This window comes from Poecilia reticulata, chromosome 3, assembly GCF_904066995.2.
Source record: "Poecilia reticulata chromosome 3, P_reticulata-male-v2, whole genome shotgun sequence".
Lineage (NCBI taxonomy): Eukaryota > Metazoa > Chordata > Actinopteri > Cyprinodontiformes > Poeciliidae > Poecilia > Poecilia reticulata.
In genome coordinates, this window is record NC_088832.1 from 28,167,342 (window position 1) to 28,186,199 (window position 18,858).

Sequence of the window (18,858 nt, forward strand, 5' to 3'; positions counted from 1 at the left end):
GACTGGTGGATGTGACAGGAAGAGACTGTTCTTAACAAGGCGTCAGAGTCAGTCACAGTTACAGATCCATCACTTCTCAGGCTCGGCTAAGGGGGGAGGCATTTAAGGATATTCAGAGCGGGAGAAAATGTGTGACGGGTAAAGAGGAAGAGGGATTTGAGTGCGGCTGACAGCGCTGCATTTAATTTGGGCTGCCAGATCCTTTTTCGTTTGACTCCCTCTCTACCAGCTTAGAGGCTGCGGAAGACTCGGAGGCGAAGGTTTGCCAGGATGTCTCTGATTAGCAGTGATGTGCCACGTCACACTTTAAGCTGGCCTGTAATTCATGTTCAACAGGGGGATACTCACACATTACACTTCGCTGTGCAGGACGCGATTAATTGACTCACACTCTAATATTGGGTGTAATTTGCCCATCCTCTGATGTGAAACTGACTTTATACTAGACTTACTGTATGCTGCCGTCCCGAGGATGTTATAATTGAGTCTCAGCTCAGAGCTGTGTAATTTCTACACTGAGAATAGAAGCTCAAGTGTTGTATGAATCACTTCAGGTTGTCTTTCCACCTAATTCCATGGTCTTGAACATTTAGGCTGATATTAATTAAAGCCAGATAGTTTGGATGTTTTAGTAGGATGTAGAGGTGTCATTTCTCTGTTCGCTGTTTTTAAGATCACGATTGCTGCTTTTACACGTATTTCTCTTAAAATCTGTTTTACATCTTTTCAGACCATGCTTTTCCTGGCTACTGTGGAGGAGGAAGGCCAAGCCGAGGAGGGACGGAGGGAAATGGCCGAAACCCTGCTGTCTGCCCTGACAGACAGGCACCAGCAGAGGCAGACATGGAGAGACAGGTAAAACCATGTATCTTGAATTTGGTCCTAGACACTGTACTCTTTAGGCAGATAAATAGCTCTATGTCAAATCTGAAGAAGACAATGATATACAAGTTCAAAAGTAACACAGGGGCTGCTGTGGAGGCGCAGGTGTTAAGTACAACCCACATATGAAGACCTTAGTCCTCGACGTGACCGTCGCAGGTTCGATTCCCTGCCTGGCGACCTTTGCCGCATTTCTTCCCCCTTCTCTCAATACCCACTTTCCTGTCAATTCGCTAGAGCCACTAGAGCCAATAAAACCTTTAAAAAAAGTAATCCAGAAAACTGAAAAAGTTTGGACAAATTAGTATTTTTTTCTCCAAAGTCCAAACGTGTTCTTTACATTCAAATTAAGCAAACATTGTATGTTTGTGGTTGTTTCTTTACTATATTAAGTTTTATGCACTAATACAGAAAGATTACAAGGATTTCTCTTCGTATTATTAAACCCATGAAATAATTTAGCTCATTAGCTTTTTAGAGTGGATATTTTGTCTATCAATGAGTAAAAAGAGGAACATAGTTGATTGCAAGGGAGTTTAAAAAGCATAATTTTCAGTTATTTGAAACATTTTTTTGATTGTACTTACATTATATATTGTGGTTGTATCAACATGTGACAATATTGCTGACAAAGTGGAGCCTGTCTTAGGAAGCACTGTTTAGTTGATGTCAACATGTTACTTGATCTGAGACAAGTTCACCCTCCTTTGAAGTAAGAAAAGGAAGAAGTTCCTCAGTTGACCTGTTGTATTGACTGAGTCAACTTGTCAGGTTGGTTGAAAAAAAACTCAATTAGACAGGGATTCCGAACATGGCGTTACCATTTGTGTTGTAATATTTAGTTTTTTGAGGAAATAAAAAAAAATTAACAGACAAGACACATTTGGTAACTTGAAAAATTATTCATGCAGTGACTTGCTTGTAACAGTAGAATTGGTGGAAACAGAGTGACGAGTAGTCGTTGATAGGAAAGGGTTCTTTCACCGTTTTTCAAATTATTCTTCGCTGTCAAGTGTCAAGTGCACATAATGTTAGAATGTGTACGGTTGCAAGACCCAAGTGTAGTCAGGTAGAGTCATGACAACAGTGTAGATTAATGATATTATATCTCATGTCTTACACAAAGAAGAAAGGCCTGCCTGCCATTCTCCCCCCCACACCCTTCAAAAATGGCCAATAGGAACATAACTGGAATAACAGGAATTACAGAAGTGGTTGAGAACAGGGAATCTGAATCTGGAATTAATTCAACTTATAACTGGGAAATTCCAACTTCCCAGTAGGAAAAATTAACTGGATCACCTAATCAAGTTGTATTTTCCACTGGGAAAATGGGAGCACCTCTGACTACCCCCAGTCACAACATGGAAGGCCAACTTTGTGTTTCACCATGGCAAGGTGAGGCGGAAAGATGTTTATTTTAAAAGACAAACATGTAAGAGTTCGTCTACAATCAATGTTACATGTAGCACCTGCAACTCTAAACTGAACAAATTAAAAGTAGTGTTTACTTACGGAAAGTAAAGCTTAAAATGGTGTTTGTAAGAACTACTGCAAATAATGGCTATGGGCGTTGTCATATTGAAATACCAACTTCTAAACTCGAACGCTTTTACCTTGGGTCTGACGTCAATCCCACCTCCAAGTTCCAACTTACCTGGTAACTGGAATGCAGCATGAGAATAATGGAGTGAAGAACAGGTGAGTGCGATTACTTGATTGAGCTGCAGCTGTGGGGTATGGCGGGCCTGGAAGTAAAGTAAGGGAGAGAAGCTACAAATGGGAAACTAATGAAATAGATTGCAAAATAATCAACTAAAGGTACTCAATACTCAAAGTCTTAAGCATCAATCATAACCAACAAATAACAATCAAAGTAGTGTTTGCTTAAATTTTGCTGCGGTTTGCCTCAAGTTAAGTAATTTCCATAACTAATTAGATTTCTTTGGCATCAAGAGTCAAAACCCAGAATGCAAATGTTTCTTTAGGCATTCAGTAACCAATATCCGACACAAGCAGATATTTAATTAACACCCTTTAGCCCTTAAGAAAAGAAAATACACAACCAAATTCATCCTGTAGCAAGTAGCACCAGTTTTTTCCCACAAACTCCAACTGCAATCAGCTCATGACAACATCACCAGAAAAAGTCACATCAGTTCCAAATTGATTCATCGATGACTCCTTCCAAAGAGCTGAAGTGAATTCCTCGGAGTTGCTTTGCCGTGGCTGGTGTGTGTTTTGTCCTGCTCGGGCCTGGCAGCTATCACCCCGACACGTGCGTCTTGGATAAGCCCGCTCACTTCCTTCCCTCCTGATAAAACCAGAGAGCACAGGGATTAGAGCCCTGGCCATTTATTCAGATAAGGAAAGGCCCCCACGCATGCCCCACAGTATTATTTTAGCTGTTCATTTTCTCAGTCACCCTCTACCTCAATGCTAGGACATACAAAAACACTGGTATGGCTGCTTTTTCCAGCGCTTGACTCACAAATGTTTAACTGCTTATTGTCCTTTTGAACAGATCTAACATCAGTGTCTCACTAACAAATGCTTCTATGTGTTTGTTGTGTCCCTTACATGAGTTGTGACAAACTTTTTGCCACTTTCTTTCAAAAGAAGAAGAAAAGAGGTGCACAACTAATAGCTGTTGTGAACCATTGGCCTTTTGGCCCTCTTTCTTTCCTTCTGTCTTCATGGTTACAAGCTAGTTTATGTTCGTCCTTTTCAACAAAATACATCAAAGCTTTGGGTTTTAATGTGAGAAAATCTGAATATTTGTTCAAGATGTAAGAATACCTTTTGAAGGCACAGTATTTGTTCACATCCCTCTAATTAGATTCTCTCATCTTTCCGTGGTGCCTGTTTTTGCGTTAATCTATCCCCTTTACATGACCCTTTGCTCCGTCCCATCCAGATGAGCGTTGTAAACAGCCTGTTTCCACACACCTTACTCTGCTGTGTCGACGCCCAGAGTCTCACAGCTCTGATGTGGGTCCTCCACTGATAGTGCATTCCAGCTGCATGTGCTGAAAGCTAGAAACCATCCTACCATCAGCACCATGACCTCCGCCACCCACAATGCGGAGTTACCACCTACTAACTGTGTCTAACCCTAGACTTTGCTCTGCAATCCTTAAGTTCCTGACAACGAGCATCACAGACCGGGACAGGAAATGCTCAGTCCTTGTCGGCTGGACAGAGAGACGTTTACTCTATCAGTGCTGGAAGACTGATGAGATTAGTTTTGGTGGGGGGCAAGACTCACGTGCGATGTGTTTGAACTCCGGCTGCTCCTGATACCCTTCTCTTCCCTTTAAACGCACTCAGTGTTTGTTCTCTGCCTCCACTATCCTCTTATAAAAAAAGCACGGGTCGTCCTGTCAAGTGGTTGTCAACAGAAAGCATTTGTGCAAACCTAAACACACGGCTATGTGCAATGTTAAGTGAGACAGTTGACTCTATGGGTGAAGATATGCTTTGCTTTTTGGGGGGCCAAAAGAGCAGCACAAAAGCTTTATTATCAAATAGAAAGAAATGTATATATTGTTAGACTAAATTGTTAAAATATGGTGCGCAATGTGCTATTATTCTACAACTGTCTTCAGAAGTCACATATTCAGATTGGTATTTGTCAGACAGATGAGATATCATGTATTAAAGTTTGTAGTTGTGTGTTCTTGAGATGTTAATACTTTAGCAAGGCATGAAACACAAATTGAGATTTGTCAACTTTATTCAGTCAAATCTTTTCAAAACATCTTGCAATCTTATTTAAGTTAGGATTTCTAATGTTATTCTAATACTAAAATTATAGTAAACAGATGATTTTGTTTTTCTTGCGGCATTTTGATGTTTCCAGGCTTGCTTGTTGCAAGGGTTTTTGTTGTCCTTTTCTTACCGCATCTTTTTTACAGGAAGCAAGAAAAAAAGAGGAATTGGCTGTGTTGACCAGTAGTTCTTCACAAGTGACTTATAGGCCCTCAGAGTGAGTGATGCCTGTGCGCACCGTGCGAGCAGAAGCAGTCCATTCATTCACTCTGAGCCAACAAAGTTATGAGAGCTTTTTTATTCTTATGAGCTTTTCTGGTAACTGGGTTTTCCCGATGCATACGGCAAATTCTTTGATAGATGCTGGCCTCCCTGTCCCTTCGGTAAATGCCCCTCGAGTACCTTGGAAATAGATGGATTATTATGTGGGTGGGTGACTGTGCCGCAGCCGAGCAGTTTAGCGTACCACACAGGAAGCAAGATACCACCTCCAGGGAAGGGGTCCTATTAGGATAGGAAGTGGCACATCCCTTTGGCATCAGGGACGTTTCAGGTTTGAAAAATTCATAGATCATGTTTCACATTTATGTGGTCACTGTTCAGTTTTATTCTTAGTTGTATTTTTATTTTTTTTTCAGCTTTTGAAGAGTAGTTACTACTTCTTCTGAGGTTGTGTTTTTACTCTTTGCGCTCATATATTTACTACTTTTGAACAGTTATGGATAAAATAATTGTTGCTGACCCTACAGAACCTCAAACTCGGTGCTCGAACCAGCAGAAAAAACAGCACTGGAAAAAGGTTTGTCACAGTGGCCAAGCAAACACTGAAGTGAACAGCTGCGGGTTTTGTACTGACCACGCAAACTGCTGTAGGCTTTGTAAGGTCATTATATGATAATGAAAATCATTACAGAATTACATGGGGGTTTAGGACATGAGAGCAGCAGGGAGGGGAGAGGAGGGCCACATTGGGTTTGATAAATGGACTGTGAAGGTGCCCATCTGGCCCTCTCTATGGCTTTTTCTTCCTGCTCTTTTATCCACTCTTGTCGTTTACTACCCTTCTTTCATTCTCCTCCTCTGTTCTCTCGTGGCCCAATGTAAAAGCGAGCTGGCCCAAAGTGAAAGATTAACAGAGTGCAAACCCTACTCACCTCGGTGGGAGAGAAAGAAAAAGAAAAGGAGACAGGCCGAGGTGTTTATGACCTAAAACAGGGTTTGTGCTTGACTTGGCAAACCCCAGCCTCCCATCTCTCGGTTCTGGATGGTAGGACTGAGCCCAGCGATTGACCTTTGGCATCGGAAGCAGTTGAACAGCTCAGGATGTGTGGATCAGTTTACTTTAGGAGAAGTGGGTTGCTAATGCATTATAACGTTTAAGAAAAAAGGACCTTTTCATTTATTCCCTTTGCTTCTTTGATTGGACAGCGTGGGGTTGTGTATACATGGGGGCTAAAAACATGTTTGTTAGTGTGAAAACTGCAGCAAATTAGGGTAATTTACCTTTACATAAATCCAAGTTAGAACATTCCTATTTGTTCTAACTTGGTAACTTAGTAATACCAAATGTATTACTACATTTGGTATTTACCAAATGTAGTAATACATTTGGTAAATACCAAATGTATTACTACATTTGGTATTTACCCATTGTTAATATTGAAGTAGGTGAGCAAAACTAAAAAAAACATCATTCTTATTCTTTTACTTTAGTTTAATATGACACATGGTGAACTTAAACCTTTTTTTTAGAGTTGATGTCATTAGAAATGTTGTGGCAGCTTTTTATTTATTTATTTATTTATTTATTTATTTATTTATTTATTTATTTATTTATTTTTATAAATTCATCTTTAGTTAAACATTGTCAGTGTTCACTCTACATTTCAAGGTGTGATTTCCCATCATGTGTGAGATTGCTAGATTGTTTAACCTGCCTTTCTATCATTGTCTTTCTACACATCCAAGCCTGTGTAGACCTCTTCAGTGATACTAAATTTCTCCTTGGATTATTACAAAGCATAGCCTTTGTGTTAGTTTGTAATAATAGTCTAAATCAATCTATTTTCTTGTGATTTGGATAAGTCAAGTTGATTAGTATAGCACTATTTATGCACAGGCAAAGTTAAAGTGTTTTCCATGAAAACAAATGGAAACATCAAATATATGACAAGAACAATAGAAAAATTCAGATGTAATTCTGGAATCCGTATTCCTCCTCCACAGTATGTTTCCACTGTGCAAGGCTGTAGATCACAAAGAAGTCAGTGGTACTGATGGACTCTCATGCCTTTGAAGTCCATATCTGACCTAAATTTTAGTCACAAAGATGCTAAGGCCCAGATATCGTGACCATTGTGATGATATAAAACAAAAGGAGTAAGGTAAATGTTAGGTAATTACAACAAGTATTCTATAATTGCATGTTTTGCTAATATTGTAGCCCTAAACCCAAGTAAAACAATATGATATCGGCTTAATACTGGGTAGGTAATGCAGGTGGCTGCTTGACAGACATACATTAATGGTGTTGCTTTAGTGATAAATGGCCCTTCTATAGCTGATTAAAAACGCAGCACCCCGACTGGGTTTCTATGAATATGTATATCATTTGTCTTGCAGGTTAGAAAGAGGCCATGCAGCACTTACAGTGTAACTATGATTTTTGTTAACATTTGTGAAATCGATTACCTTTAAAAACTCAAATACACTTTTGTAATTTTGTCTGTCTTATCCATTGGAAACAAAAAATTAAATCCACACAGAAGAAGCTGTAGGGTCAAAATGTCAGAAGCACACCCAATTTGTGATGTACTACATCTGTTGCCTGTGTTTATTTCTTTTCTCTAAATCTTGGAGGGTTAGTGAGGTCTTTATCCAAGCACAAAGGAAATATCAGCTGACATGGTCAGCAAAGCCAATGGATAGACAAGGCGGCCCACGTGTCCACAGCTGCACTCATCACTCAACTGTCCAGCTTGACCCGTGACCCTTGGGCCCGTCTCCAAGCCTCTGTCGGCTTTATCTTCTCTTCTATTGTCATCCTTTCTTGTCCTCACCTGGGCTTGCTGCTGGTACACAAAAAGTCCAGTCTGTCATCAAAACCAAAGGTCACCAGGGGCCAGAAGGGGCTGGAGAGGTTAAAGCTGTGCCCAGTCGGGGATGACCCCACCAGAGTTGTCAGCAAACGGTTGCACCCCTGTGGTGATGCATAGTCGCACACCCACAAAAAGGAGCGAAACCTTAATCGGCTGGCACTTCATTCCTGGAGTGGCGACATTCCTTTTGTTGTGCTGCCCCTGACAAACCTCGTCCCGATTCCTGTGTGGGCGGGACAGAAAGTTGCTACACAATGGAAGGCCCTCCATCCCAGATGGAAGCTGCAAAGATTTCCGGCATCATGATGACAATAAAGATGGACAGATCCAAGTCTTTTCTAATGGAGCCAATTCTTAAATACATGGAATTACAGTCATGGCAGTAAGAGCTACTCATTTTGTAAAATCAAGAGCTTGGAGGCCATGTGTTCCCTTTGCAACTATAGCAAACTATAATTTGTCATCAGGACAGTAAACAATAAACACATCTTTAAATTCCACCTTTTGACAAATGGCTTTTTTTATACTAGTTATGATGCTAAACTCAGTTCAAAAATGCAAAGGGTAGCTTGCTTCCCATCATTTGAAAGGAGAGGTTGCTTTATTTGAATTTACCCATAAGGCATTTGCTATAAAACACAAGGAAGTTCGCTTTGCATGTAGTTAATTTAATTAAGCACTTTATGAGCAGAAGTTCAGATTTATTCAGAATGGCAACACCAAAACATTATTGTTAAGGCAAAACCAGACATAAGCTCAATTCAACTTAAACTGAAATGGGTAAAAGTGATTTAAATGGCCGATTTAAACTGGATGCAGGGTAAATTAACTTTAGAGAGTGATGTCCCAAGTCCTGATGCAGTTTATTGCTTATGGCTCAACAACAAAGACAGCATTGTCGTTAAGAGTGTGTGCACGTTGCTAACATTACCTGTTTAATAGGTAAATCTTGTTAGTTGTTCAGCATTTGTTAGCTTAATCAGAGCCCACAGACAGTAGCCTCGCATGAACACCTTTATTATTGTATCGATAGCAGCTCAGATGGGGTTTGCAGAGTCTGTTTTCTTTGGCAGAAGTCACAAGCCAAAACTTTTGCTGGCTGCGCCCTTGTTTCTCTTTACCTCAAGCGTTTGTTCTCCCCAGCGGTGGCCAAACACCTGTGTGTGGTGGGTGGAACTCTCACAGCACAACTGTATTTTCTCTGTCTCCGTTTTGTGTGTTTCTTTTACGCTGTGCCACGTACTTTTGCCGTCAACTGCATATCTGTGTTTACTTGGTTTGGGGCACTGAAAGGAAAAAAAAACAACCAAATAAGGACATTTCATCTGCCTCTTTCATCACCAGGCAGCCTGTAATTAGCGCAGGCACAGTGGTTAGCTTGAGATGCTGTCATCTAATTTGTCTGTCTTTATCTTAAACATGTCTGTGTGGTCCCTGAGACTGTGCGTACTTTTCGTGCAGCCTTGATCGCCCGTGGCCTGGGTGTTTGTGAGGTGTGTGTTTGATTGTAAATTATGATTTCTTTTCTCATGCACCCACCCTTGTTAAGCAATCAGACTGTTGAGCATGACACGACCTGACCTCGGCAGAACCTCATGGCTGCTGTTGCTGTAGCAAATCGTCCCCCATCCCAATTTGCTTCCAGGCTGAAGAATGTATCAGAGAGTGTCCTATTCTTGTAGGGATGTGTTGTGGATGAGATGACTGATGGTTTTATTTCTTTACCTTCTACTTACTGTACAGACAAGTTCTCTACATAAATATTCCCTCACCTCTATCATGCCTGGTTTCCAAACATGCCAGTAATCAGCTAGTGAGAGGCATGCTTTCTCTCCCTCTCTCTCCCTCTCTTTGTGGTTTAACTGTGGAATTGGAACGTTGGCAAAGCGAACACTCCCTCTTTGTTTTATATCTCTGCTTGCCTTGAGACACAAGTGCACACAATTATTTACAGGTTTTAATTGAAACACTCGTTTCATAATTACGCATTTCACAAGAAGACATTGTCAGTGGAATGTGGCACAGAAATTGGAGAAAGGAGGATTTAATATGTCATTAAAAGTCCCACAGATATTTAAACACACTTGTTAGAGACATAGTTGCCCATTAAAGGCTGACTGTTTAATATGAAAGCAGAATTTCTTTTTGGAGAAGAAGGTTATGTGGAGTGACAAGGGGTAGAGAAATGGCATAGGCCTGTTTCACGAGTACTTGGGCAAACCAGGACATTCCTTGTGGTGAACCCCAACATCCCAGAGAGCTGATAATGCATGATTGGGTGAGGTTGTGTGGGAGGGATGTGAAACAAACAGCAAAAACATGCCATTATAGGATAATTTAGGTTGTTCTCTCCAAACCCTGGTTTTTAGAATTACATTTTACCAGGGTGTAACGATATATCCATCTCATGAGACAAGTTGATGCAAAGTACAGGGTTTTTGTGAAGATTTTATCATTACTTTTGGGAAAACAAAAAATTTACTTTTTCCTACTTTTTCCCCCAGTAATGTGAATGAAGTAATGAAACCTGCTGTTAATGTTTGACTAATGTAGCATGGCTAGACAGTGTTGCTTGAAACATAATGTCTATAATCTTAATCTTGTTCTGAAAAGTTACACTTGTCTACTCCGGAGTCCACTTTTCATATCAGGCGAGAGGTTTCAAGATGTTACTCTTGTATTTCAAAGTTATTTTTAGATGAAAAAATTACATTTATATTTCAAGTGACAAAAGTAATCTTATGTAAATAGAAGCTGCTATGTATGTATAGAGTGTATAAACTGTTTAACAATCTTATCAGAAACCATGTTACTATGTTTTATAAGCAAAAACAGAAATTTTGATTACTTACCAGTACATATGCACCACTCCAAAACCATCATTTTCTTTTTTTTTTAACCATTGTGTGGAGGACTTGCTTGAGTGAGTTTTGTCATTGTTCACTTGCATTACCTACATTTCTTGCTGTTTTTGACCTTAAAGTGACAAACTGACACCTGAATATTCTCCTTTAGGATTTATTTGGAATAGAGCAGAATTTATGGTTCCATGAATTTTCACAAGTCACTTATGAAGCGGCACAAGTGACCCAGACTATCACACCACTACCATCATATTTGACTGGCTGTTCATTTTTTTAATTCTGTGCTTATTTTACACCAGATTTAGAAGAACACACAACTTGCAAAACTTTTCACTGTTTTCTCTTTAGTCCATGTATTGTTTGTTTTAAATTGGGGCTTAAGATGCGTTTGGCTGATGTGAGAAAGGCCTTTTCATGTTTTTGGCAGCATATTTTTAGATGACATCAAACATTCTGCAGAGCAGGACACTCAAAGGTCATTGATGCTCTGTTCACCAGTGCCACATGTTTTCATTATTTGAAAGTAATGGCTCTCATTGTGCTCCACAGGATGTCACAAAGTCTTAGATATAATTCTGTAATCCTTTACAGACCGGTGCGTTTCTGTGACTTCTCTTCTGTTCTTGATTTTCTTTAAATTAGTGTGTAATGTTTTGCCTTTTTAGATCTTTTTAGTCAACTGTATGTTGTCAGACAAGCTCTACCTTGCGACTTCTTGAATCTAACGGCTAGAATTGGTGTAGCTAATGGAATTCAACCTAAAAAAAATTGGTTAAACACAGTTCATATGTGGATTGACAGTAGGGGAAGTTACATCTTTTTCCTGGAACTCCATTCAGGTGATTAAAAAGTTGGCACTAACAGGCTTTGTCAACATTGTCATTTACTGTCAGTGCAACTTTTTAATTTAGGTTAGTCTTGTTTTAAAGACTATATATTTCACAAATTAGTGTTTTAAGATGCTTATGATACTTGATGTAAATTAATATACAGTGTACATGTTTTTCTTTAGATCGTTTCCATATGTGTTCTTGTTTTTGTTGTTATTTGTGTCTAGGGTGATGCAGTAAAAGCTGTCCAGGAATAACAAGTTTAAAAAGCTGCATTTTTGGCCAACTCTGGCACATTTAAATATATATTAATGTCCTGACCTAGTAAATTAAACTTATAAACTGAACTTTAGCTGCCTTTGTGACTAACAATAAGCCAATTATTGTATTCTCACAATGCTAGAAAATCATTCTTTTCTTCTGTCAAGTACCAAAATGATTGAAAAATAAAACCAAATGTTGTCTTGCCTGACAAGCATACACGATTAATAAGCTCCATCAACACAGCAGGGAAAGTGAAGAGCCTTTATTGTTTCACACTTAGTGTAACAAACAGTCAAAACTGGGTGTCAAGCTTAAAGTGCACACCTTCATGTTCATGGCTAATTATAAGTTATACTTCACCAGACGAAGCCAAATCCTGACGACGACTACATACAATTTCACTTTGACAACAATAACTAAATTTCACTTAGCTAAACCTCCACATTTTATTGTCTCAGAATTCATAAATCTAAGAACTACCAAGGAAGAAAAATCCTTATCAAAATATGCTAAGAAAACACTTACGTTGATGAACTTGAGCTAATTTTCCAACATCCAAATCAGGGGCAAATAATGTTTTATATTAGCTAAATATTTTTTTCAGCTAACTACATCTAGCATTTAAATACACAAATGTGTACAATATAAGTGGTTGCACAATACCTGCGCCCACTAAAATAAGGAGAACACACGCACCTCCCCACTCTAACCCAATATACACACATCTTTCTCCCCTTCTCTGTTAATTATAACCTACACTGCAGGAACACTTCATTTCATTGCAAGCATATTGTCTCTTCAAGGCTGGCAGGCAGGTCATAAATTATCCTGAAGGTGAGGATGGAAGTTGGAGGAGATAGTTATGAAAATTTCATCTGTCTGCCGTAGCGGCTGCAGCTGCTCCTGTCGCTGGAGGGATTACACCGGGTCACCGTGCACGTGGGTGTGCTAGTTGGTTTTTGCACACGCCTGGGTACATGAACACATGCGTGCAGCAGCAGCGTGGACAAATGTACATCAAGCAGGTGCATCTTTGTGCATCCCTGCATTCGTCCCCGTTCTCGTGCGTGTCGCCAGGGCAATGTGTACAGCAGGTTGGCCAGGTAAGACCTGCCTGTCAGTGTGTGGAACATCTCTGGCATCATTGTCACCCCGGGACCCCCGGCGCTGCCCCGAAGCAGGAAGACTGGGCGGGGGGACAAGCTCACAGGGCCGTCCCCAAGCTGTCTCTGTTCATTACAGCTTCAAAGACGGGATGCGGCCGGCAGGTGGCTGGACCTTTACTCCTTACCTACTGTGATCATCTGCTCCTCTATTCTTTGCATGTATCGGTAGGTGCGTATATAAGTTTCCTTGAGAAGAAGAACAAAAAAAAAAGTCAAAGAAAAGCCTTGACTTAAGCAGCGGAGTGCATATTTTACCTGTGACCTACCAATTTGTGACAGATTCATTGAGGCACCTTTAAATACATGTGCTTACATATTTATACACTTACATAAGTTCTGCATTTGGAAGAAGCTGAAGTGCTGCTGTAGCATTTTCTTGACACAGACTGGAAGACTTCTTCTCAACAGACAGCCTCGCGGTACAGCAATTAGTGGGGGAAGACAAACACAGTAAAAATCCCTCCTCATCACCTTCTAAGTCGATCTGTAGTTTCCTGCAAAAATTCTATTAGGGGCAAAGTCCATGGTTGTTAATTACACTTCTAACTAGCTTGCCTCCTGACGAATGGATTGCTTCAACAGTGATGTAGGATAAAAGGGATATCAGCGATTTCACTTCCCCGTACAAAGGCTGCTTCTGAAATGGGTCATCAATCCCATAGTGATAAATGTCTGGTGGAGTAATGACTCTCTTATCGGCGCCGGATTACTACAGATATTTGTAATTAGTGTAGCCACACAAGTCCCCGATAGATGTTTTTTTTTTTTTTTTTTTTCAACCAGCACAATATTGAAGCCTTGGTTTAGTGCTAAATGAGAACTTTCTGGGAATAATAGGGATGGTTATTGAAGGTTATTGTATTGAAGGAAAAATTGTAATATCCAACTATCTAAATCTGTAGGATTAGATGCATATACACACACACAGACTTGGGGTTGTGGGTGTTGGGAGTCTTCTTCTTCTTCTTCTTCTTCTTCTTCTTCTTCTCCTTCTTCTTCTCCTCCTCCTCTCCCAGCCCTAGAGGTAGCCAAGTATATGCCAGGGGGAGTGAAGGGTACACTTTTAACTTCCAATTTTCCTGTTTTGGGTTGAGATTCAACTTGCGGCCGTGAATTTTCTTTGCTTCTTCTTCCTTTTTCCAGCTCTCATGAAATCACAATGAGATGTATTCAGCCTGAGGTGCAGCTCTATTCACAGTGCAGTTTGACACCATGAAGGCCCGCTCCCCTCTGCTTCCACAATGCACCTGTACAGATGGGCTGCTGACAAGTCGGCATCACTGATAAAATTGTCTTCGCTGTGGTCGACGTATGAGGCTGTTTAATATTGATGTAAAAATAAAGGTAGCAGTGTTTAATTTGTTTCTTGTTAACTCCATTGATAAAAGTGATGCCAGTGAACCCTTTGTAGCCAAACTACAGATGATGTTTTGTTGCCAGAATATACACCCACTGACCTATAAACCTATGCACACATGCACAGCGTGCCCACTGCTGACAGACGTATAAGCAGATGTAGCCAGAACTGGTAATGGCAGGTGATTATAAGTGGCACATGTGCCAAACTAATTAAACCCCTGGGTTGACAGCAGCATTTGGTAGCACCGGCATGCTGGCATTAGAATAATTGTAGCAACGGCACATTTCACCTGCGAGACCACAGCTAACGGCATCATTTATTTTGCAGCAGGCGGATGTTATAACAGAGGCTCACGTTAGTTTGCTTTTGGTTTGACGTGTGCAGACGTGCTCTGTGAAAACATATTTTGCTTGGGGGGTAATGTTTTAACATTGTAAACACCAATAAAGAGCAAAGCTGTGTCATGAAATTCAAGTGTTTTTTCTACAACAGAGAAACAGAACATGGAAAATGAGGGAGGAATATGTTCATCACTCATCTCTGTGTCAGCTGATGTAATTAGTAACAACTGGAAGATAGAGGAGTAGTGTAAGTGGTCTTCAAACATACAAATAATATACTGTTTTTATCCAGTATGTTGGAGTTTATGGGTAAATAATGAAGGCATCTTTTCTTAATCACATAAGACTCATGCAGAAATGCATGTTTTAATTTAAAAAGCTAGGAAGTTTTGGAGATCTCTGTGTTTTTCTCACAAAATTTGAAATGGTGCAGTTGACATTAAATTTACACTCGATATCCGTTACTATCCAAGTAATTGAGATATACAACGGAATCAAAGCAATTTAGTTCATATAGTTCACATATAAATATTATGTGCAATACAGTGGACTGTATATTGTGTACAAGATTTAGCAGAAGATATTAAAGATGATTGAGAGAAACTAGGCACTTGCAAGGATTTTGACTCATACTTCCATACTATTTTCTATACATTGGATTTTCAATCAATTTTAATTTGGATTGAAATTATGTGACATGAAACATGGAGGTGCGGTGACATTTAAAACACACAGTGTTTTAAATGGTTGTATGTTTATGACCCAGCCTTATTCTCTCAGTGCTTCATAGATTTATTGAGATGCTCTCTGGAAAACCTTGACGAAATTTGAGCATGCTGAGTTTACACAGATGCAATTTTGATTTAGTGGAATACTTTTTGCTTTCATCAGAAACTTGTACCTACTTACTCAAATAGGTACACGTTAGAATGACTAACATGTTAGTCATTCTAACAGCGTGGCATAACTTGGTAGAATAGGACTTTCTGGTTTAAGGTAGCATGATACTTTTTACACTTCCAGATTATGTCTCGAAAATGTCTGCAACCAATACCAACAGTGTATTTGAGAACAAAAAAGTATAAGAAGGTGTTGAGACAGCTCTTTGGTGTTATCTGTCATGACTTACTTTTGATGTCAGACCTAGATAAAGGGAGGGTTTTATAGGACAAAAGCAATTGATGTTAATTTGCACTAATTGGGTGCAGAATTGCTTTCTAAATAATCTTTTTGATTTTATTTTTTTACTGCTTCTTTTCTTGTTATATGCTCAATTCTTGTCCTTCCATCATTGTTAGTACTTATTATACACAACTTTATTTATAGGTTCATTTATTGTGAATTGCTTGTATGTGAGGATTATTTAGGTTGTTACCAGAATATTATGGGAATTCCACTTCAATGACTACATTTGAAATGTGTTTTCGGCGGAAGAAACACATGTTAAGTACTTACCTTACTTGTGGATTAAACCGCATTGTCAAGAATGTTGAACCATCCAGTTAAGACAAGATTGTTAAAGGAAATGAAATGAAACATTGAAGTATAATAAGTCATTTAAAGGCTGACAGCCTAATGATGTTCCTAGGCAGGTCGACCCAGTTCTGCAACTGAAAGAAGACAAGGACACAAGGACGAATGTTTTTCTTTTGTGCTGTTCTCAGGTCATCACTTCTCCAGCTGGAGACCTGAGAGTCTTCATCACAGAGGTTAGGGCTGGGGCAGGAGGCCACAAACTGCAACAGGAGGCCCACCTGCACACATTCTGTGCATACCCTTGCATACACTTTCCAGTGCACGCACACGCACGTACGAACACCTACACACGCATGCATAGCCGGTAAGTTGAGTAAGAATTCAACTGTGCTTGCAGTTCTACAGAAACTGGTGTGTCTGCACCCGGCTTGACTGATTCATGTGAACGCCTTGTGTAATGCAGCAGGTGTGGCTAGCCCAGGTGCATAATGCGCGGCATCAGAAGAAGTGTGTGTGTGTGTGTGTGTGTGTGTTTGTGACAACAGTGAGGGAAAAATCTGATACAGTGCGTTAGTGTTTTTACCTGTACTGTCAGGTTTATGAAGTGTGACGTGGCATGAGATACCCTTTCATCTGAACTCCAAAAAGAGCAAGACAGATACGCTTTAGCATTCCCATGCTGTAAATCACAGTGATGACAAATGACTTGCACACATTTTCCCAAGAGACTACACCATCCTGTCCACCTTAACTTAACTGCCTCTTTGCTTTTACTGTAGAGTGTACATCACATACTGAAGCTTCTTTGCCTTTTTCCTGTCTTTTTTATTTTTTATTTTTTACACCACATACTCAGACTGTGTTCCCTCTTGATAGCTACTGTGTTAAGCTTGTTGTAGAAGAAGTGAAAAATCAGCTCTTTGAAGGCGCAACTAAGTGGCCGATGGCAGCTGATAGCTAGGGCTTAGAGGATCCTCATTATGTGCTGTAGCAAGCTGATTAAAACATTTGATTCCTTCCAAGCATGTGTGTGATGGTACCATTAGTGGTCTGTGTGTGTCCCGTGCACGTGGAGGCTTACGTGTGCACGTGCATGTGTGAAAGCGCGGGCCTTTGGGCTGTTGCCGTGTGTTATCTCTTCTTTCAACCTTGTCATACTAATTACAGTCCGTATTTACTTACATTCTCTTTTTGTTTTCTGTCCTCGATTGGCATCTGTAAGCGCCTCTGTCTAGGCTGTTCTCATTAACAAACTGATGATGTGTGATAGGTCTATCTTGTGGTGATACGGGGGAGCTTTTCCAGAAAAAGAGGTTACGATAGAAATGTTTTCAGCTTTTTGCTGCCACAAAGTATTATGCTCTTGTTATCACGGATACTGTGATTGCATTCTGTCATTCAGTCAAACAGAGAAATATTTTCAAATTCAAACAGAAAAATTTGTTCCAATCGCTTTAATCAGACCTTTGTTAATCATCTGACACAGGGAAGTGTGTTTAGAGGAACAGGATAAAAAAAAAAGCTAAATTAAAACTCAACAAAACTCTCTTTAATCTCACATGGCCGCAATTTACAAGCAACAGCTACTGGCCTGGCGCTGGTTCTGCATGTTTCTTAGACTGGGTTTCAGTAATCCACATCACACAAATCAGATGTGCTGTATTAGGCTTACAGCAGAATTAAAAGGTCCAGAGTAAAAGAAAAAGAAAATATATTTAGGCTGTCTTTTGGTCCGATGAATTACATTTCATCACGTTACAACCACTTACGTCAATGTTTTTCTGTCACTACTGAAGAAAAGCATCCCCACAGCACAGCTAAGGAGTTTCATCTAGGCCAAAATGTTCATATGGTTTTTGACAAACTCCAAACATGACTTTATATGAGTTTAATTTAATATTTGCTTTCTTCTTAAATTGCTTCTTAAAAAAATTTCTAGAGTGCTTGACTAATAGTTGTCCTATCAACCAAGTCTCCCACCTGATGTGCATCTCTCCTCAACTTACATTATGCAATAATTAGGAAATGTCTTCTTTTTTATATAGGGGTATCAGAGTAAGAATTGTGTTCTGCAAATGCATGTCCAACCTTTCAGGTTGTCAATTGTCAGACAAATTGAAAACCTTCTACTTCACATTGAGACACTACTTTGCATTGGTCTGTCACAAACAGGGCTGTGATTGATTATGTTACTGCTTACGTCAGTTGTGGCACACCCTGGAATTAAGCTGTCTTTTTCAAAGCCCTGTTTGCTATTAACAAGGTTCTTTTATTGAGCTGACATGGTTAAAGCGTAGTCGCCGAATCACTGTCCCACTCCGTCACCCAGACTCTGATAATGGAATTTGTTAGAAGTTAAACTACACAGGAAGATGTGAGTACACATGTTGGGATAAGCAGGATGATAGGCCTAGTAGGGCTTTTTTTTTGGGGGGGGGCCGGGGGGTGAATGGTTTTACGAGAGTGTGAGTGACTGATTCCCGGACACAGAGTACTGCGCATCCTGGATGGTTAAATGGCATTTATTCAGCCGGTTAGTCTGGGAAAACATATGGTGCCATTTGGAGGCCCAGACTGGTGCACGCTGTTCTCCTGTAATTAGACTGGCCCAGCAGAGCAGCTACATAACTGCTTCATGATAAGCAGCCTACTGTAGCCTACCGTGCTGCTGCCACCCAGTCCTGGCTGCGGCACAGCACCAGCACACCGCATTACACATCCTGTTAACACACTGTTCGACACCAGTGAACAGCAGTGACACCGCAGCTTTGGCAGCTGCACCTAAAGCTGAGAGGGCCGGTTTTAC

General features: G+C 40.1%; 1 protein-coding gene across 2 annotated transcripts in view; it reads left to right on the forward strand.

Moving 5' to 3' along the window:
* The window catches only part of fto (FTO alpha-ketoglutarate dependent dioxygenase), a 137,519-nt gene that overhangs the window by 62,557 nt on the left and 56,104 nt on the right, over positions 1 to 18,858 (forward strand). For both annotated transcript variants that reach the window (XM_081605403.1, XM_008405567.3), the window contains exon 8: positions 731 to 855. In XM_081605403.1, coding sequence (XP_081461529.1) covers positions 731 to 855 — 125 coding nt within the window. The remainder of the gene's footprint in view (positions 1 to 730; positions 856 to 18,858) is intronic.